This window comes from Camelus bactrianus, chromosome 32 (genome assembly GCF_048773025.1).
Source record: "Camelus bactrianus isolate YW-2024 breed Bactrian camel chromosome 32, ASM4877302v1, whole genome shotgun sequence".
In the NCBI taxonomy this organism is placed as follows: Eukaryota; Metazoa; Chordata; class Mammalia; order Artiodactyla; family Camelidae; genus Camelus; species Camelus bactrianus.
Genome location: NC_133570.1, coordinates 22,576,051 through 22,599,049, shown reverse-complemented (window position 1 = coordinate 22,599,049; position 22,999 = coordinate 22,576,051). Strand labels below are relative to the sequence as shown.

The 22,999-nt window shown below is 43.7% G+C and overlaps 1 protein-coding gene across 1 annotated transcript in view; it reads right to left on the bottom strand.

Moving 5' to 3' along the window:
* Window positions 1–21,916, bottom strand: part of MAPK1 (mitogen-activated protein kinase 1) — a 69,428-nt gene extending 47,512 nt beyond the window's left edge. Inside the window, exon 1 of the mRNA XM_074356484.1 lies at window positions 21,609–21,916. Within this exon, the coding sequence (XP_074212585.1) occupies window positions 21,609–21,724 (116 nt within the window). The 5' untranslated portion in view covers window positions 21,725–21,916. The remainder of the gene's footprint in view (window positions 1–21,608) is intronic.
* Window positions 21,917–22,999: the final 1,083 nt, after the last annotated feature.

Here is a 22,999-nt window from a genome sequence, read left to right as displayed (position 1 = left end):
ACACAGTGAGAGCCAGGCAAGCGGAGAGTTACAGGAGCGGAGAGGCAACAACAGAATGCATGGTGCTGGATTAGAGGCAGCGCCATCAGTGCGACCCGTTTCTAACACACATGGACAGACACAGGAACACAGATGTGAGAGCAGGCCAGGGCTGGCGCAGACACACCTCTTCCCAGCCCGCTCGCAGAGAGGACCTAGAAGCAACAACACCCCAGGAGCAGTGAGCACACCCTGCACCTCAGCAGGTACTTAAGGGCGGGGCTGTTGAAGGGGGTCAGTCGGCAGAAGCAAACAAGAAAAGTCAAAGCTGCAACAACTTGAATAAAAAAAAGACAATATTGGATTGTAACTCACAGAATAAAATAAATATCCATGAGTTCATACTGACACAAATAAGTAACTGAATAAGTATGTGGGGATAAGGGGCAACTCTTTTCTTACAGAAGCACTCCAATTCGAAGGAATAAGAGAAACAGAAAAACCGCTTAGGCAAATACCACAATTTTTTTCAGACAAGATCAATGGATGGAAGCTTAATTTAGTAAGTGAAAATCTGAGAAGAAACAGGGTATCTGCACAGTCTCAAAGTACATCCTCCAAGTATTTGCCAATTACAAAGGGATAAATAGGCGGACCCCAACTTAACCAGGTGATTAAAGTTAGTACCTCCAGGGATAAAAAAAACTCAACAACATAAACTGATATGATGTTTCAAGAGGAGCACATCACTCTTAATCTCACTGCAGTCATGAAAAAAGCATCAGACAAAAACTGAGGGACAGTCTACAAAATAACATTCCAGAACTCTTCAAACGTGTCACAGTCATGAAAGATAAGGGAAGACTGAAGAAATGTCACGGCTGGGAGAGATTAAGGAGATACAATAATTAAATGCAAAATGGGACCCTGGAAGGAAAAATGACATTGGTGGGAAAACGGGGAGATGTGAACAAAGGCTGCATCTGGTTGACAGTATTCCCCCAGTTTTCATTTCCTGGTCCTGGTATTACTATACATGTATACGATGTCAACATTAGGAAACAGCGGTTACACGGGAACTCTCTGGACTATTTTTGCACTGTTTTTTAAGTCTAAAATTATCTCAAAATAAAAAGTTTTAATATTACATCCTTTTGTTAAAAATTATATACATAAATTTGTGTGTGTGCATGTGTAACAAAGATTTTAAAAAGAAAAAACAGAGAATGAGAAGAATGTGAAAAGAGGGAAACTAGACCAGACTTAAAAGGAATAAGGGAACTAGTACGATAAAAAGGCAACAATGAGAACAGGTGGAGTAATAAATTAAACAGAGGATGCGAAGCACTCAGAGCAGTTTCTAACACAAAGTAAAGATTCTACCCACGTTCCTGATTCATACATTACAGGTAAAGGGGGTGGCCCGCCATGGCGGTGGTGGGTCCCTGCTGCTCCAGCCCGGGCTCTCACCCTTGCCCACACCCTGGAACCACAGATGGAGGTGGAGAAACACCTGGTCTCACAGCCAGAGACCGGCCAGACTGGTCTAGGGTGCAGTCTGGGCACTGAGAGTTTTTCTAGGTGGTTCTAATATATACCTAAGACTGAGATTCGCTGCTCCTATGCTTCCCCTCCCAGCCCGCCTCGTCCTGGGCCAGCGTCTCCTGGTTTAGGTCTGCTGGGGAGGAACCCTCCCTGCAGGATGCGCTGTCTTCTACTTCCCTGCCCCTTCTCCAGCCTCCAGCGTTAACTCCTATGGGATTATGCTGATGAGGAAAAATGAATTACATTTAAATGATTAATACCAAAAACTGGAATTTCATCGCAGATAAGAAATCTGACCACAGTTAACAGTGACATCTTCTGGTCTTTGTTATCTTCAATTTTTTAAAATGAGGTTTCTGGAGGGTTGTTTTCTAATTGTTTAGACTAAAATGTTTCTTTAAATTTTAAATGGGTTGAATGTTCAGATTAAAATTAGAAAAAAAAGAGCGAGAGAGAAATCTTGCTTCCATCACTGTCTTCATCCACCCTCACCCTGTAAGCATTTTATTAGTTTCTTTTTATCCTTCCATTATTTCCTTAACGCAAATATGTACTGATTGATCCGTATGTACTGGAGTAAAATGATTTCCAAATCTAAGTAGGCATCAGTATTATCCAGGGAGCTTTAAAAAGTGTGGGTACCCAGTTTCTACTCCATACCTATTGACTGAACAAAACTACTGGGGAGCAGAGCCTGGCACTCTTTTTACAAAGCTCCCTAGGTGACCTTCTGTGACAGACACCTTTCAGGTACCTGCCCAGCCCAGGTGACCCTTACCCAAGAGATCTGCCAGATCGCCCGGCCTGGGCCCCCTGAGAGTATAGCCCCTCCCTGGCCCTGGCTGGAGAGCTAACACCCAGCACAGGGAAAGCCCACCCAAAGGCTGAGCTGGGCCAACTAGCATCTCTTCTCAGAGAACCTGGGAACCTGAGGGCCAGGCTGGTAGAGGAATGTGTGTTTGGGAGGCGCACACCTGGGCCTCATCCTGCAGAGAGAGGACGCTGCAGGGAGACTGACACGAAGCACCGCCTTGACTCCTGCTGACTCCCAGGTCCTCAACCCAGTCCTCCAGCCCTCGGGTCCTGGCCTGAATCTGTTCCTGTCATTTGAGAGTGAACACAAAGGATCCCCAAGGACTCCACAGACCTACAAGAATTCCGTAGGATACTGGTCAGCACAACTAGGAATTTCTGTGAAATTACTCAAATTCCTCGTTGCTCAAGTTACTGTGGAAATCTTATTTCTGAAGTCAGTTTCTTTTCTTTTCTCCCTATATCATCTCCTCCCTTTCTCCCTTGAGTAATAACCACATCTGTTCCCAAACACAATCAAAGACCCAGACAGAGAGAAATACTGCCGGAGACAGTGGCCCTTGGCACACTGGAGAGCAGCTGATCTCCGGGACAGCTGCTGACACTCCTGCCTTCACACGCTCCAGAAAATCTACAAAGCGCTGGACTGAGATGCATGAGAAGAAATAACTTAAACTACTCAAGTTATATTTTGAGTCACATTACAAAGAGTGTCTTGGAAGTCCCAAAATTCAAGTTCTCGCACTGTCACAACTCTGTGCTTATAACCACAGCAACTCTCTTAACCTTGCTGAACCGCAGCACCTGCCCCATAAAATGGAAAGAATACTGGTCTCTCAGATGTAGGGTTATTTAGAAGAATAAATATCTGCAAAATCTTATTTCATACATTAAACACAACACTGTAAACTGACTATACTTCAATAAAAACATATAATGAATAAATTCAATACAAATGCAAATAATACTGCTACCACCTACACAACAATAATTTTATCTAAGTCTCAGGCCCAAATTAAAAAAAAATCTCATTTTTATGATTTTATTATCATTTTAAAATAATCATTAAATTACTTAATAATTCTATCAATTTCCTGTTCATCACTATAAACCCTGCATTATTTTAATTTTCCTTATATTCTCATTAGATATAAAATTTAGTCTAATTTTTAAGAATATACCAACTATATACAACTTTAAAAGAGTTAAATTCCTACCATAGAAGCTAAACCATAGATTTAGCCAAAGCCATCCAACAGCAGGGCTAGGATTAACATCTGGTCCTTCCTCTGAATTCTGTGTCCCTTCCATTACTTAAGAATGTGCCCAGAAAGTCCTACACAATAGAACTTTGGGAAGCACTAAGTGAGAAATGGTACAGAATGCCTCCTCTTTCAAAATCCAACAAAATAAACAAACATGTTTTAAACAAAGAACAAAGATAAGATTCAACTGAAGGAACACAGCAAGCAAATTTTAAAGGGCAACTCAGGAGCTGGGAGTGGTAACTATAAACCATAAAGGTTCAGAAAAGGAGAAGGCTTGGCAGAGCAGAGTCTGTACAAATGCAGAGAAATACAGACTGAATGGGACTCAGTAACAACGTGTCAAGTGTTACATGCAAGGGGACTGTGACATAAAAACTGAGCCCTGAGCCAGAACTGCCCCACCAGGCCCACTCCTCAATTCCTAACTCATCAAAAATGTGGGATCACAAATGTTTATAGATGTTTTCAGTCACGAAGCTGTAGGGTATTTATTACACAGCAGCAGATTAGTACTACAGCCAAGGAATGAGGACGAACGAGATAACAGAAAGCTCTGTAGATGTCACCTGGTCTGAAGAGGACAGGAGAGAACACAACAACCACCTAAAACTTCCTCCTAGAACTGGACAGCCAACTGTACTGCAAAGCCACAGGGTCAACTACAGAAAAATGGACAAAGTCCTTCCCTCGGTTGCTAGGAGTGTACTTTAAAAAGTAACTTTAACATACTACCCCTGGGTACCCGCCCTCTGCTCTGTTAAGTGATTGTGAGAACCTAAGGGCGGTGCCTGCCTTCCCTTCTCAGGGAGGCTTACATCTGAGACACAGTAAGACGGGGCCTTCCGACAGCTGCGAAGGCCCGATCCCAGGATGGCGGAAAAGGGAGTCTCCCAAACTCACCTGTGCAGTTAGCAGAGTATTTATGAAGTCTAGTCTGACTAACTGGAAAATTCACCATGAAGACTTAAAATTCTACTAAAACCCAGGGAACAAAAGTTAAATGTTCTTTAACTTTCAATGTTTAATGTCATTAATTGTTAACAATGGTGATACTGTATGACCATTTAAGTACTTTTATAATTGTGTCTGAACAAAGAGAAAATACACACACACACATGCACGCGCAGACCTCCAAGTTGTAAGTTCCCAATTGTATTTATGAAAACCGCCTCTGAGGTAAGGGTTGTATCTTATTCAGATTTCTATCCCAGAAAGTGTTTAACATACAGTGTACTGAAGAAGTCACTCCCACATTAGCTGCCAAATACTTGTGCTGACAACAACCACACAGAGCACAAGGCCCACCTCACTACGGCCCAACTAGGCCCACACCTCAATTCCTGACTCACAGAAAATGTGAGAGAACAAATATTTATTGATGTCTACTATTAGGATGGCTACTATTAAAAACCCCCCAAAAAATCAGTACTGGTGAGAATGTGGAGTAACTGGAACACCTGTGTACTGTTGGTGGCAATGTAAAATGGTGCAGCTGCTTTAAAACACGGTATGATATTCCTCAAAAAATGAAACATAGAATTACCATATGAGCTGAAAATTCCACCTCTGGGGATATAGCCAAAAGAACTGAAAGCAGGGTCTTAAAGAGCTATTTGTACACCTACCTGCATAGCAGCATTAGTCACCACAGCCAAGAGGTGCAAGCAACCCAAGTATCCATCAATGGACGCATGGCTGACAGAGAAGGAAAATCTGCCCTATGGGACAATCTGGATGAGGCTTGCGGGCATTATGCTCACTTATATGAGGCCCCTAAAACAGTCAAATTCACAGAGAGGGAAAGTAGACTGGCAGTTTCCAGGAAGTGAGTGAGGGGAGAATGGAGAGTTGTTAAAGGGTAGAGTTTCAGTTCTGCAAGATGGAAAAGTTCCACGGATCTGTTGTACAACAATGTAATATACTTTACTGAACTGTATGCTCAAAGATGGTTAAGATGGTAAATTTGATGCCACGTGCATTTCACTCCAATTAAAATAACAGTAATTAAAAAACCCCCAAAGAAGCTCCACAAGTTACTTACTTACACAGGTGTCCAGCCTGCACCCAAGTCACCCATTTCAATGCTGCAGACCCATACTGAGATGGGTCAGGATTATACAGTGATTTAGTCATTTCCACATTCAAACAGCATGATGCTTGTTTCACCAAAAAGTGAAATGAGACTCTGAGAAGTTAAATGACATGCTGTCAGTCGCCCAGCTATTAGTGCCAGAGCTGAGATTTAAATGCAGTTTCTAAATTGATAGAAGAGACATGTTCCTGCTGCTCTTGAAGAGGCACGTAGGTCATGAGGGACCTACTTCTTCCTTCTTTCAGGTATTCAAATAATACAAGGATGTGAAGGGAAATGCGAGGAGACGGCAAAGTGTGGGGACAGCACCTGGCTAGCCAGCCTCCATGCACCATCACTGGCACTCCTCTGCCGGCCGGTTGGCAGGTATTTGCAGAGCCCTTCCTGCATGCATGTGTGCCGAGTGCTCAATCTCCAGGGGCAGGGGCAGTCCTACCGCATCCCCAGCTGGCCTGCAAGTACACAAGAGCCGTCCCAAACTCTCTCCTTGCCTTCCAAGTCTCGGATCCTCCACGCGATGCACTCTGGGCGGATGTCCAACCTTATCTCCTACCTGACTCAGAAGCTAAGGCCACCTGGCAAAAAACCCTCACATACACTCAGTTTGCCATGGTTTCTCAGTGACGTCTGTTCTGCTAGTGCCCTTACTTTCTTCCCTTGAGCAAACAAGGGGGAAGAACTCTATCCTTCCACCTGCGGGCCAAAGGCCTGTCCTTATTCCTTCCCTGGGGCTTCCTCCCAGAGTAGCCCTTTCAACACTGCCCATCTAGCCAGCAGAAAACAGATGACAAAATGATGAAGTTCACTAAAGAACTGAAATCGATGACACAGAATCAGAGACACCCCATTATAAGCATGAAAAGGCAACTCCCAGAACAGGGAAGATATTTGCAATACATAAATCTAAAACTAAGACTCATGTCCAGGATCTAGAAAGAATTCCTATTATTTAAAAAAAAACCTGCAAACAACCTGAACATTTCACAACAAGACAGCAAAAAAAAAAAAAAAAAAAGAAAAAGAGCTACAATCATCAGGAAAATGCAAACAAAACCAACAACCCATACCACTTCACAGCCACCAGAATGGCTACAATGAAGGCAGAAAACACTCCGTGCTGCTGAGGGCGGGGGGCAGTCTGAACTCCTGTGCCCTCCCAGGACGGGGCTGTGACTTACCCACTCTGGAAAACCGTGTGGCAACATGCACTGGAATGGAACCTCTGCACCTGTGTGGCAGTCGTTCTGCCCCAGGTGTGTCACCAGCAGAAACGTGCACACGTGCTCACCAAAACACATGCACTAGAATGTTCACAGCGGCACTATTCATAACGGTAACAAACTGGGAACAATCCCAGCAGCAGGAAAGTCACAACATGGAATTCTAATACAGCAATGAGAATGAATAATCCATAACCACACAGACATAATGCTGAATAAAAGAAGCCAGATACCAAGGAGAACAAACACATTACATGAGTCTCATGTGAAGTAAAGAACGAAATGAATCCACACTGTCAGGCATCAAGACAGGTTCCCCTAGAAGGGAGTCCAGGGGGGCTTCTAAGGTGCTAGGGTTTGAAGGCTGATCTGGACACTGGTTAGTTACATGAGTGTGCTTAGTTCGTGAAAGTTTATCAAGCTGTAAGCTTATGATATATGCACTGTTCTACATATATACTTCAATTAAAGTAAAAAAATTTAAATAATAAAAAAAATTTAAGTAAAAACTAAAAAGGAGAGAGGTAGAAAAGAGCAATTATCACAAAAGTGAGGATAGTGGTCACCTCTAGATGGAGATTTGATAAGACATTTCTAAAATACTGACAATGTTCTATTCTACAGTTGGCACACTAATTACATTATTAATTTTTTCTTTAAACAAGTAATGTTTTATATCTGTTTAAATACATCAAAATGAAATTAAAAGTGATAAGAAAATACAATACTCCAATAAATGCAGAAACAAGTAAAATGAATTCCTAGAAAAATATAATTTATCAAGAAGAAATAGAAAATGAAGTCTTATGTTGTTTATAAAGAATTTTTGAATCAGTAGTTTAAGACGTTCCCATGAAGACCAAATGAACAGGTTCAGACTGCTTCACAAACAAGTTCTACCAAACTTTTAAGGACTCAATCATTCCAATTTTACAGAAACAGAAATAGTATATAGGAAAAGAAGGAATACTTCCTAACTAATTTTGTAAGGATGGTCTAATTTTGATACCAAACCAGAGGAGAACATGAGAAAGGAACAACTACAGGCCCATTTCCTTCACGAGCAAAAGGAGAAAACCCCAAGCGTTCATGAGCAAACCAAACCCAGCAGTAGACAATGATACCTCATGACCACGCTGGGCTTAACCCCAGGAATGCCAAACTGATTCAGCATTAGAGAAACCTTTTAATGTTATTGGAAATTTGTAACAGATTAAAGAAGAAAAACCACATAAAAATTTCTAGAGAAGCAGTAAAAAAGCACTGTGGAAATTCAACAATCATTCAGGATTTTTAAAAAACTTTGAAAAGCTTGAAAAAGAGAAACTAATAAGAAAATCTACACTAAAACCAACAGAACTGACAGCCCTTCTCATTAGATTAAAGCTTTACTTTTAACATTAGCAACGCCCACTCTCACCACTGCTCTTAAGACAGGGGAAAAAAAGTCAAAGTAATGAAAATAAACAAAATTGTCATGATTTTCAGATGATATACTTGTCCTAAAAGAATTTCAGCACAAATTATTGTAATAAGACTTTAGTAAGGTTGCAGGACATAAAATCAATTTGTAAGTCAAAGCCTTTCTATAAACCAGTACAGACAGAAATTATAGTAACAACAACAAATGTAAGGTACCAAGGAATCAATTTAACAAAAGATATGGTACTTACGACAACAACGTGGCATCACCTAGTGAACATGCGTGTGCCCTCCCACCCAGCAACTGTACTACTGGGGATGCATCTAAGAAACTCTTGTGTATCAGGAGAAATGGATGAGGTTATTCTCAGAAACACTGGAATAGAAACAACCCAAATGTCCATTAATAGTAGAATGAATAAACTGTGGTATACTACACATGAAAGTAGTGAAAATGATCAGCTGTACTCAGAAACATGATGAGTGAACAAAGCTAGCTAAAGAATACACACAGTGATTCCACTTACATAAAATTCAAAACCAGGGACTGCTAAGTACTACACTGCTTAAGGATCCTCACATAAGGGTGATACATATGAAGGTGCTTAATGGACAATAAACTCTAAAGAAACAGCAGTCACATGGTGGTTGTGGAGAACAACCTGGAGGGCAGGCCGAGAGACACAAAACAGCATCAGCCAATGGTTACACGGGGAAACTCTCCATTTGAAGATACGGTAGTTCCCGTACTATCTCAGAACACAGGAAAACTTTCAAATTCACTTTATGAAGCAAGTGTAACAACAAACCCCAAACCAGACAGACTGCACACACAGAAACAAAATAGACTAGTATCACTTATGAATAGCAACACAAAATATTCCACTAGCAAACAGAATCCAACAGCACATTAAGAGAATACAATATAACCAAGCAGGATTTATTCCAATAATATAAAGGAGGATCAATATAAAGAAATCCATTAACATGACTGTCATGTTAGTAACACTAAAGAGAGTTAATTAACCTCTCATTACCAATCATCTCCATGGAGGCAAAAAACACACTTGACAAAATTCACTCATTTATGTTAAAACAACCAAAACAGGAGTGATGGGTACTTCCATGAATAAAATACACCTCAGCCCAATGCCAGCATCTTACTTAATAGGGAAACACTAGAGTTTCTCCTGCTGAAGCCAGAAACCATGTAAGGCCAAAATATTTTCCAATTTATATTTGGTAAGTATTAAATTCTAGGATGTGAGATAAACATTTACCAGTTCTTGAATGCTACGTCCTGTCTGCTGGGGTAACCAGAAGCATTCTTGAACTATCTATAAAACTGTGGCCTTCTTATGACTAATTTCTATCTTATACTTTCCTAGTGGCAGGAAATAAACGGCTCTTTCTATGAGCCATTATGTCAGAGTGGATAGAGACCCACAAATGCCTTTTCTTTCCAGCTCAATTCGGACTAAAGAAAGAATTTACAACACTCCTAAAGAATATCACCTTTATTACCACTTGAATGGTAAGGGATCAGAGTTGTCCTGAAAGGATGCTGGAAACATTAGCAAAATACAAAACAGGCAGAATGGCTCAGTAAGAGGTGGACATTCCTGGAAATGGCTGGAAAGAGGTTACCAAGCTCTACTATAGAATGGTTTTTCACTGGTCTAAAACATAGCATCAAGTACTTTTATATGTCTATACGGTCCTGCAGTAAAAAATAACTTATGGGAAAGCAGTATATTGAGCCTTTTAAAAAAAAAAAAGCATCTTCTTCAACCACGGAACAGAGAGAAAGATGATGCAATGAGGGGAATACAAGCTTGAGGATGGCTTCAGCGCCAACAGACTGAAAAGGGAAGGAAATTTCAAATAAGCCCCAAACTCAACATTCTCCCATATCTACTGAAGCAAAGACTAGCAGTACCCTGAACTCAGTAACTGACTCAGAATAAAACCTGGTGACCCAGGTGAGTCCTGAAGGTTTTACCTTCTACTTCGCAAGTCTGACCTGTGATCAGTGGCAATTTAGATATTAACTGGAGAAATGTATTTTTGCTTATTTCCTTCAGCTGTTCAGTTAAAACTACTTATACTATAAATAGGACTGTACTAAGGTTTTGGGGTTTTTTTTCCAGAATTACTTTTAATCAGTTCTATTTAAGAATTTCCCTCTCTCTGAAATGCCACATTCTCTCACTATACATGTGTTCCCAAGTACAATATAGCAGCCTGAGCATCCATTCCAGCCACTGAATTAAAACCTCTCTCTTCAGTCAAATACACATGAATAATCTAATTCCCTGAGATAAACTGCTACTCTGGTACTGCAGTATTATTAAGTTCCAACTTTGTCTTTATGGTATAAAAATTCATCATTTTTCTCAAGGGTTTAATTTTGGGCTTTTAACATTGAAGTAAATAATTTTGCCAGTTATTAATAGCTCCCCTACTTGTTACCTCTCTTTAGTCATTATTCAGAGACTTCTCAGGTAAACTAAACTAGACAGAAGAAAACAGTAACAGATACTCCCCGCAGGTGTCCTCCTCATGCAGTCTGTGTACTCATGTGCTAATTTCCCATGATGCTCTGGAGGGCAGGGACCCTGGAGATTATCCTAATCCCGTACTTTTACACAGTAGAGAAACTAAAACCTGCAGAAGCAAAGTGAGGAGCACACGCCCATCCAGTGTCCATGAAGGCAGGGACTGAGACCTGGGTCCCCGAACTCCCAGGCCAGTGCGCTTTCATTTGGCTGAAAGATGTCTTTTGAGGCTTACCCCAAATTTCAGTACACCCTCACAAGAACCTTCCTGAGACTCACCAACAACTCTTCAGTGAAAACAAACTAAACCTCCAAGTACAGAAAAGTTGTAAATACAGGTCATCAAACTTTTACTCTCTGAAGCAACTGTATGTAAGTTCGCCAATATGATGTCTCATCACCCTCTAATATTTCACTGTGTTTTTCCTACAAAGAAAGCATACATATGAAATCAAAAGTTAACACTGCTACATTGCAGTCTTCAGGCTCATTCTACTGTGCCAATCCAGAATCACCAGTCACATTCAGTTGTCCATCTCCTTAGACTCCTTCAACCTGTAACAATTCCTCAGTCTTCTTCACGTTCGTGACCTTAACATTTTTGAAGATGACAGGCTAGTTATTTTGTAGAATATCCCTGAATTAGGGTCTCTCTTGTGTTGCCTCATGATTAGATTTTGATTATGCTTCCAATTCCTGGCTGTCACTCTTCTAGAGGAAAACCTGGAAAGCTGAACTATATACATTAAATCGAATGAGGGGGTATAGCTCAGTGGTAGAGCACATGGTTAGCATGCACAAGGTCCTGAGTTCAACCCCCAGAACCTCTCTTAAAAAAGTAAATGAATAAACCTAATTACTTCCCACCCTCAAAAAATTTTAAAAAACAAATCAAATGAGAGATGAGGATTTTTAAATGGGCAAAAGATACGACTGAACATGTCACCAAACAAAATACACAACTGGTTAATAAGCATACAAAGAGACACAGTCGTCATCAGTCATGAGGGAGAGGCAGAGTGAGACCACACGCAGTACCACTTACAACCTCTCCAGACGGAACAGAATCAAATCGAGGTGCTGGTAAGACCATGAAGAACTGGAGCATCCCCTCCTGCAGACAGGGTGCACAATGGTGCTCTGCAGACCAGTCTGGTGGTTTCTCAGAAAGTTAAAAACACACCAATTTGCCAAAGTGTCAAGGTATTAAAGCCAAAGGAAGGGTGAGGAACTGCTCCGGCCTGAAGGGGACCAAGGAGACAGGCGCTAAGTGCAACATCACCTGCTAAGCAGGGTCCGAAGAGCAGTAAGCAGCCCCAGGAGGGCGGCGTCACTGCCTGGAGGGGATGGCCATGCTGTGCAGGATGTGTGTGCTGTTCTGCGGAGACAGGGCACTGGACCAGCACTGACTCTCAAATGATCCAGGGAAAAACCTTTGCACTGTTTACGCCATTTCTATACATTTAAGATTGCTGAAAAATTTCTGTTAAATATGTAGCATTTAAAACGTCATAATTAATTACAGAAAGAAAAAATCATGCTCCTCTTTCCACTCTGTACCCTTTTAACCCCATTCTGATTTTCTTCACAGAACCTACCAGTAGCTGAAGTGTCACGTGCGGGCGACAGTCCGCCACCCCTCTGAGAGTAAACTACTGCAGCATCGGGACCAGGACTGTCACCATGCTGCTCCAGTGCCCGCACAGTGGCCAGCACCCAGTGTATTCGTTTGTTCAATAAATCTGCAGTCTTATTACGGTTTAAAATAAAATCATTTACCATCCCTTCCCCCCAAAATACACACACATTACTTACCCACAGCAGCTCTACCCTACGTACCCAAGGGAAGCGGAAAACACATGTCCACATAAGGACTTACAGATGAATGTTCATTGCAGAATTATTCACAACAAAAACTGGAGACATTCCAAATGTCCATAATCTAATGAAGCCATCCAATTAATTACTCTTTGATGACAAAAAGCAACATAACTACTTGTCCTGGGAACAACATAGATGAATCTCAAAATACTCTAAGAAAACACCAGATAAAAAACTTTGGAATGATGAAACTTTTCTAAAACTGGACTGTGGTGATGATTGCACAACTTTGTAAATGTGCAGTGAATTGAATACTTCAATTGTATGAATTTTAATCTATGTTGATACAGCTGTTTTAAAATAAAAAGTAGAAAACAAGGGACAGCCTCCTTTTGCTTGCTGTTTGGTCAATTTTTTAAAAAATCAGTATGGTACAAATAGAGGGATGAGCATTTTAAAGGAGTCTGTTAACCCAAATTAAAAGTCCAAACTGCAGGACATGGGACCCTGACAGTTCAGCAGCTGCAGCCTCATGCTCTCGCCTATGCCGGGCCCCTCCAGCCTGCCTTACAGGGAACTCTCAGAAGCTGCACTAGACTGACTCCATCACCAGCCTCCCCCAGCACCTGGGCAGGAGGCTTTGGAGAGTACCCGGGTTTGGAAACACAAATCCATCAATGCCAATACTACTTAAAATAATGTTGCAAACTATAGCGACAAAGTTTGAATTTGTGTAGAAGATTCTGACTAGCTGAACAAGAAACTTGATTTTCTTGGTTAGGATGTCCCATCAACTTCTTATATGTCAACCACAGTTTTATGTCTTACAACAGACTATGTAATTCTTAAATAGGGGGCATATGTAAGAAAAAAGAAAAGTATCTGCTTACTACAGGAACTGCTCAGAGGTTTTATCTTCATTTCATAACAATAAAAAGAATAACCCAGGGGGATGGAGGGTGGGAAGGGATAGACTGGGATTTCAAAATTGTAGAATAGATAAACAAGATTATACTGTATAGCACAGGGAAATATACACAGAATGTTACGATAACTCACAGAGAAAAAAATGTGACAATGAGTGTGTATATGTCTATGAATGACTGAAAAATTGTGCTGAACACTGGAATTTGACACAATATTGTAAAATGATTATAAATCAATAAAAAATGTTAAAAAAAAAAGAATAACCACTTAAAAAATAGGTTTGTGCATAAACCACCTTTTTCAGTTTCCCAAACGCAAAAAAATAGGGACAGCCACTTAAAATTAAATGATTTATCAATAAATTCTGAAAATATTTAGACCTGTGTTTGTGATAAGTGCTATAAAAAAGAGAAACAAAAGGACGCTCCTTAGGAGGAACTTAAAGCCAAGGTCTGACCAAGCCTTTTTAATCCTCCCTTCAAGCCAGGCAAGAGCTGCCTGGAGACTAGACGTGTTGTTCAGTGAAGCAGCTGAACAACTAGTATGTGTACTAGTACAGACAGACACCACTGCTGAATTAATTAGTGACTGGGAAGCCCAGGTGGAGAAGGCAGCTCTGTCCAGAATGATCTCATATCAGTGTTCTCACTGCGTGACACAGTAATGTTTCCTTACCAGTCGGTCTCCAACATGCTGCAGCATTCCTCAGGGTGGGGGATGGGGGGGGGGACCTGGACCAGGGTAGAGCACAGAAGATGCTCTGTTAAGTCTCACTGGGAGAGGGGCTGGCCTAGACCACACAACTATGTGACCCAAGTCTAACAGTCTCACTTCTGCGGACTCTGCTTCGCACTCTAGGACCATGTCCAAGAGACTGAGGTGAGGGAGGACCCCGGTCCTGCCAGGCTCGTTCACTTCCAGGGAGTAACAACTAACCCGAGAGCGTGCTAACCCAAGGCTAAGGGCTCAGGGCTCACCTACAAGTTTCATCCAATCCTCCCAGCACTGAGGAGGGTATCGCTACCCCTTCTCTAGGAGAGAAAAACAAGCCCAGGCCACATGCAGCTGTCCAGAGCCCACGCTCTTACCCAGCCTACTGTACAGACTCCCAGCCAGAGATCCAGTCTGAAGTCAGTCAGTGGGTGGTGGGTTCTGGGCTGTTTATTGTTAGGCTGCATACCTCACATCTTATATATGTACCAAATATTAAATAAATTGTAAATAATGCCACCCAATTTGGCAACCCCATATTGCCAGAGACAGGAAGGTGGAAGAGCCCTAAAAGCAGCCCAAAGCCCCTCTCCTGCCTGAACTATTTTTCCTTCCCCTCCTCCGCTCCCCTCATCCCCCAACAGCAGGCCTCGGCCCAGCACAAGAGCCGGGGAAGCAGTACCAAGAACTAACCTGGTTAGTCAGAGGTCAGAGGGAGACATCTCATACCCATTCCCGCCTCACCGTGCCACCTTAGAGAGGTCCAGCCTTATCACATGACTCCACCTGGGCCTCAGGTGCCCAGACCAGTGGTGGATACTAGCCCAAGCTGGATCAAATTATCTCCCCCAGGAGTCAGAGTGCTCAGAAGACACATACCTCCAGGAAGTTATGCTTAGCTCTCTTCTGCCAAGTGCATGGGGATGTAGTAAAAGTGAAAAGAGAAAAAACAAAAAAACAGCCGTGCAGAGATGCAGGGTGCAAGAAGATTTTGTAAATGTAAAGAGGGAAGTAGCTGCCTTGGTCTAGTTTTTAGCTCCTGGTTACAACCATACCTGAAGCTTTAACTGTTCTTCCTGTCCCTGTAACACCACGAGAAATAGCCCTGGATCTTAGTCACAAACTCCCCAATTTCTACAACCCATTTTCTACAAGTAGCACCTGAAACGCTTTAGCGCCCTCCCTACCTTTCACTCAGCTAGCTCCAAGTCATTCTCCAGATCCCAGCTTAAACAGCACTTCCTCCAGGAAATCCTCCCAGACTACTCCTCTGCACCTCATCATATTCAGTAAATGTGATTACTTTCCTGTTAGACCAAAAAGTAAAAACCACTTCGATCCTACTGCTTAGCATGTAAGTCAGGTACACGTTCAATAATGTTATTAAATGAATGAAAATCAAGCAACCAGTGGAGGTATGCAGGAGTGAGAAGGATCAACACTGATAAACACCCTTCTGATAAAAACGAAGCTGCTTTGACCCTACCTCCCTCACCCCTTCCAAGTTTCTGGTTCCTCCCTCTCCCATCTCTACAACAGGCCCAAGTTGGCCATAACAATCATCATTTTATACTTTGGTGCCAATACATTCAGGAACCCAGGCTGGAGGAAGCACGTTTCCAGGCAACTTGCTGTCACAGAGGAAAGCCTACAGTAGTTCAGGGAAAAAAAAATTATAGGTTTTGAAGTCTAGACAGATCTCAGTTCTGCTATACATTTACTGACTGTGAACCTTGGACAAGTAACCTGAGACCTGGTTTCCTTATCTGTAAAGATGAGGATGAAAATGACTTTGAAACCACAGCACCTGAAGCAAGCTTGCAACTAATGTTAGTCAGCTGGTCATGGTCCATGCAGACCTCACCCCTACACCCCACCTCCTATCAGCCACGGACGGGTTCAGAGCCCAGAGCCTGCCCTAAGACTGAGCACCTGAGAGGGACCTTGGAGAACATCTACCCTGTTGGCTTTCCAATGCACGGGAGCCCCAAGAAGTGAAAGAGAAAAGAGAAGTAAAAAGCGAGAAAGAGTATCTCAGGGTCAGGCGGGTGGACGAGCAGAGCAGGCTGGACCTGTGGTGGGGTAGCTCAAGACGTTCGTTGGGGAATTGGTTGTTTTTCACTTAGGACATACATGAATGCAAGCAAGATGAGGAATAAACTATACATGGTTCCTGGAAAATTCAACTTGGATGCTTTTCATAAAAATCCTTTTATTATTACTTGAGAATTGAGAACATACAAATTAAATCCATCAGAATGGCATATCAATTATAGCCAACCACCAGAGCACATTATTAGGGATGTTACTAATATCCAAATGAATTTTGTTTGCATTTTACTTGCACCCCAAACTTCAGAAACTCCGGATTTTCTGTTGCTTGTGTTAAGATGGTCTCCTCACATCTTTGAGCTCCTAAAAGCATACAAGACACTTCTTCATTAAAAGTTACATTAACAGTTGAACAAGCACAACTAGGAATCTGGTCTGGAGTGTCTGTCGATGATTTATACTACTGCTGGTCCTGCCTTCCAAGCAGGTGGTACCAATATCCAGCAAAGTTCCAGGGAGAGGTGGGGGGAGGGCTAGAGCTGAGAGTAGTAAGAACAAGTTCACTGAGAAGAATCTCAGAGGAAGGCAGGACCTGCCTAGGGCCCAGCCTTTCTTGGGGATGGGCTGGAGGGAAACACCACTGGCATCTTAATAAGGCGTTCCTCTGCTGCAGGCCCGCCTCCACCACATACACACTGAAGGCCAATAACAACCCCCAATCAATGTAACAACAAAAAGTAAAGCAAAACCCACATGTACATTTCAAAATGCCCTTGGAGATGGGATAAAAGTCACACCCACTGAGTAGCCCTAAATAAGCAGAAAGACACAACAAGTACAGTGGGTAGAAAGTCAAAGAGAGACAAAGAAGGGGACACAAAATCTGATGAAGAACCAGCTGAAAAAGGGCATCCTGCAATGACTTTCACTTACCAAGTCAAGTCCCAACTCCTTAGAAAACAAAGTCCTGCCTACCCCAGCTGCCTCCCCAAGGCACCCACCCTCCCTTCCCAGACAACTCCTGGTTTTCCTGACTGGATACGCTGTGTTCAGACTTCTGTGCCTTGGTATGTGCGTTCTCCTCTACCTGGAATGTGTGCACTTCTCAAGGCCAACTCCCAGTCAAACATCAACACCCAGCCGGAAGGTTTGTGAAGCCAGACACAGACAGCCCCATGCCACCCCAGACTTCTGTGCTCCCGCCCAACTCCACCCCAATGTCTGGAGCAAGAGCACCAGAAGGCACTGAAGGGCAGGCACGACGTGAGTCCTCGCAGGTAACTGTACTCAATGAATTCTAAGTGAATGACCTTGCACGAAAGGTTTTTAAAAAGGCTAAAAAGCAAATCATGCAAAAAGTAGACAATAATATTTTGTTATTGAAAGTATGTATTTTCTCAACTCTGATCTTTGGTTGAGTGTCACTTAGGAACCAGACAGAGATGCTCTACCACTTCCTAGTTGGGTATCTGTGGGCAAATTAAGTAACCTCGCTGTGTCTCAAATTTCCACTTACTGAAAGGAACGACCTCTGCAGTGTGGTTAAGAGGACTAATTAATATATGCTTAAAAAAACAAGTGACAAGTAGTTCTACGAGCTTGCCGTAATCACAGAAACCTTAACAGGACCAGATACTGTACCATCAGGAATGTCATCACAACGAAATTTTGGTTAAAACTATGTTTTTTAGGAGAGCTGAAAGTCAACAAATCCAATAGCTTGTCGTCCAGCTGCACTGTGCTCTCTACAGTCCTCAGCACCGATCCCTAGTGACCACTATGTTTACGGCTCCTCTGACAACGCGGACTCCCAGTTCTCTGCTCTCTGACCACACCTCCTCCTCCTCTTCTGTGGCAGACACCTAAAGTCAGGCATTCCTTCCGCTCAGCTCACACATTTTTTCTCATCTTGTCCACTCTCAAAGCTTCAATTAAGATCTCTATGTAGATGACCCCATGACCTCTCAGTCACACTCAGAAAATATTTCAAGCTGTATTTATCCAAAATAGGTATTTATCTTAGATGATGCAGACAGCATCAACTTCTCTCTTTCATAGCATTTTTTCTTTTCCCCTCCAAGTCTTACACATCTCACCAGTCCTCAGCTTCCTCTTCCTTTGCCCAACTCTTAAAACTACTTGTTTGCTAAGGTTATTTCTTTGGTCTTTCTGTTCTGTCTCACTGGTTCTTAACCTCTCTGGGATAATGAACCCTTTGAAAATCTACTGAATGCTATGGATTGTTTACTAAAAAGATAAACAAGCAGAATATATGCATGCAACTTCACCTAACCAATTATCTCAAATAAGAATCTGTGTTTATCCACACCAGACTACCACTTACACAAATTTTCATCTCCAGATTCGATGTCCCTCTTATTTTCAGGATGCCTTCTTCTAGATACAGCCTAAAGGGCCAACCAGCATCATAAATTTAACAAGTCCAAACCAGAACTCACTATATCTCCTTAACAAATCTCCTCTGCCTACAGTATTCCTTCTCTAATAATGGCACCACCATGCCCCCACACTAGAAGCCTTATAATTAACAACCTTGCCCATACTTCATGAACATGTCCTGTCTCAATCTCTCCCAAATACAAATCGCACCTCTTCAGCCTCCTACCCTGTAAGACCTCATCATCCTTTGCTTCATCCCATATCTGCCATGATGAAAAGTCCACCACTCCTCTGACAAGAGCCCATTACTGACTCTAACATCTCCATCTTCCACTGCCACTGCATCACTTCACCTCCAGAAGGTCATATAGCCTGATTCCCCACCTCAGTCTTTTCCTGTCATTTTCACCAGTGTTGATCTAGAGTCTCCCAAAATTTCAAAACTAATCATGTCCTGTCTGTTTTCAAAAACACTGATGCTTCTCTGTTGCACAAATATAAAATCAAACTCCATTCTGCCTACAGAGTCCTCCACAATTTGCCACCTAAATACTTCTTCAGGATTGGATTCCACAGCTTAGATTGTCACTTGGACCTATTATCTTTCTATCAAAATCACACCCACTCAGAAAGGCTCAATTCAGACTCCACTCTTTATATTCTTTACATACTGATTAGGAAAGGGCTTTGCACAGAAAAGGCAAAATTCCTAATGAACAGATTAGAAAATGAAAAAAAAAAGTCTTCTTTAAAATCTTTAAGTCCTTCTGGAAACATTAAGCTTTTAAAAATTTCAGTTATTCAAATATTAATATTTCAATCAAGAAATCTTTCATAAGCCCAGCACTGTTAACCAATATTTACTAAATACTAATAACACACAATGTAGATTAAATTCTTGTATTAAATATCATCAACCCGAAGATAAAAAGCTATAATCCGGACTCAGTTTTCTAATTCCAATAATATTTGTACTTGGCTCTTACTTAAGAAAGGAAAATTACAGTAAGAGAACTTGGCATTTCACCTAATAGAGACTTAAGTCACAGAAGTCGACAGCCATGATAGAAAGTTACCAGATCTAAATCATCCTCAGGGTAGGAAAAATTCTTACCAGATTTCAAAAACAAAAAAAACAAAAAACACTTTCAACTGAGATGTCATAAAACTATAAAGATTGTTTTCAGTACACATTTAGGTGTTAATTTTTTCTAAGGGCCCAAGGACGCAACGGGCAATTCCGAGCCTCTCACAATGAGCCTGGTGACTGGCACACTTACCTGCAGGTGCACAGCAATCAGACCTACGCCAGAGAAGCAATGCTGCGGGCAGGACCATCTCTCTGTCACATTCTAGGACTTTATTTCTTTCAGACCTGACCTAATTTAATTTCTCTTGTGGCTCCTAAGCCTCTGAGTTCATGTGAATCTTCACAGCTGTATACTGTGAAGCACTTTGTTCCTGAAGAGAATGAAAATATTCAGGTCTTTTTTTTTCTTTAAAGAATTTTTACTAGTTTTTGTACCTAGGTAGCATTCTTGGTTAAACATTCCCTCTATGCATTTCTAAAATTATGACCATTCATATTTGAGTATGTTTCTGAAATAAATTTGCTTGTAAGAGTAAAATCCGCTAAAATTCCAAAATTACTAATAACACTAATTAATAAAAGCAGGGAGTAATGAAAAGAGCTCCAGCAACTGAAACAGGATCTCAGTCTACAATCTCAAGTCTGACTCTTTAGTTGTATGACCTTAGGAACTGGCTTCACCTTGAAATATTTTCTCATTTGAAAGAGAGATATCACCACCCTTCCTTCCCTGCAGGTGGCTATTCAGGTAACATGAGATAACGTACCTAGCACAGTACTTGACAGTGTTCATAGTTTGCTTTCTTCATTCAACACAAAAGACATGAAGGTTTAGGTGTAAGGGAACCTACACTTCCGCAAGTCTTCATCAGCACAAAATATGACAGGTAATTGGTTTTAATTAAAAAACAACACCGTCACCCCCATTCCACAAATGCTTCTGAGGGATCTGGAGCCAGACGAGCGAGCCTGCTTGTGATTCTGCAAGAACTCCATCAGGGCTGCACACATACTGACCCCTGAAACACGAACAGGAAAAGTCCACAGTCATTGTGCTAAAACGTCTGGATGCCTTTATGCTAGTACGAGAGCTCACACGGGATAAAAGGGAAAAAAATCAAATAAAGTCCAACTCCAAATGACTCCTTACTAACGTCAAGAGAGCAAGACTGACTTATCCATCCTGAAACGCGAACAGTACGACACCAAAATCCACTTAAAAACTTCAAGATTGAAACATTCCACACCAACAAGGGTGCTGCTTCACGTTATTTAGAAAGCCTGCGCAAGAGAGCAGCACAGGCACCAAGGAAGGTGCTAAACCAAAGCTGGCCGCGGAAAACGCAGGCGAGAAGGGCAAACAAGACGATGACTTCGGGGTTGTGCACACACGCCGGACGAACGGCTTTCCAGACCGCGGCCGCCGCGAGCATCTGAAGTAACTCGCGGCTCCACAGGCGGACGTCAAGGGAAGGCCGCGAGGCCAGCACTCTGGAGCGGGGGGCTCGTTCCCGTCCCGGGGGTCCCGGGGTCCCGGGGTCCCGGCCTCCGCCCCGCGCCCCTTCCCGCGCCGCGAGCAACGCCCCGGCCCCGCCCGAGGCCCCCGGCGCGCGGACGGCGGGGCAGCCCGGCTGGGGTCTGGGCGGGGGGCGGAGGCCGAGGCCGCGGCCGCGCGGCCGGGCGCGGCTGGCCCGCGGCGCAGACACTCACCACACCATGCCGTAGGCGCCCTCGCCGATATATGAGAGGTTGGTGTAGCGCGGCCCCACGTCGAACACCTGCCCGCGGACCATCTCCGGGCCCGCGCCCGCTGCCGCCGCCGCCATGTTGGCTGCCGGGCCGCCGCCGCCGCCGCGCTGGGCTCGACGCTCCGCGGCCGCCGCTCGGCCCACGCCGCGCCTCCCGGGGGGACCGCGCCGCCGCAGCCGCCGCCGCTGGCCGGAGGGAGCAGGGAGGGCGCCGCTCGGGAGAGCCGCAGAGGGCCGACCACTCGGACCGACTGCTGCCTGCCTGCCTGACTGACGGGCGGGCCGGCAGGCGGAGGGAGGGGAGCGCGCCGAGGAGGGCGTCGGGGCGGGGCCGGGAAGCGTGCGCGCGGATTGGCTGGCGCGGCCCAGGGGCGGGGTTGCGCGGGCCGGCGGAAGAGGCGCGCTCAGGGCGGAGCCCCGCGGCGGCGGCGGCGGCGGCGGCGGAGGAGGAGGAGGCGGCGCGGTCACGTGCGCTCAGGAGGCGGCTGCGCGGGAGGCGGCCCAGCAGACGCAGAAGGACGCGAGGCGTCGGGATGGGGCCCGCCGGCCGAGCCAAGGGACTGCCCGCCCGGCAAAGGGCGCGGAGTGGATCCTGCCTGAGTCAGGGCGCCACCCGGACGACCGCCGCAGCCCACCGCGGGCCCGGGCCAAAACCCGAACAGAAATCGGAAGGGAGACCGAGGCCGAGAAAGACATTTGCATCCTGAGAAAGTGTGAAACCCAGAGGTGGAGGCCGAGAGGCCATGACGGGACCTGCTGATCAGAGGCACGTTCAGCAAGTGTTGCCCTGTTCTGGGCGTCCACCCTCCTAGAAGTTACGTCCAGATGATGGATGGATGGATGGATGGGGAGAGAGGGAGGAAAGGAGACTCCTCGAGTTGTGATAAGTGCTATGAAGAAATATACAGCGAGTAAGGGGTTCGAGAGTAGTGGATTGAGACACTAAGAGTCAGAGACTGAGACCCAGGCTGGTACAGATGGACAGAATCTTAGACACAGGACATACTGAAATAGAAACACAAAGATAGAAACTAAGAACCAGACCATCAAGACCTAGAGAAAATGACACAAACACACTGATACTCAGAACTAGTCACAAACACTGGAGGCTGAAAAATACACGTCGGAATCCTGAAGCAGGTAAATGACACAAACATTTAAGAGAGAAAATGATCCAGCCTCTGCTTCTGAACCAGTACCCGTGCCGTCTTTGGAGGGGGAGGAAGGGTGGAAGACCCTGCATCTGATTGTCCAACACTGATCTCAAAACCCTGGACTTCCAGACATTAACATAACTAGTCAGTCTCAACGGTGAATAGGCAAATATTAGAAAGAAAAAAAAAAAAAAACCTC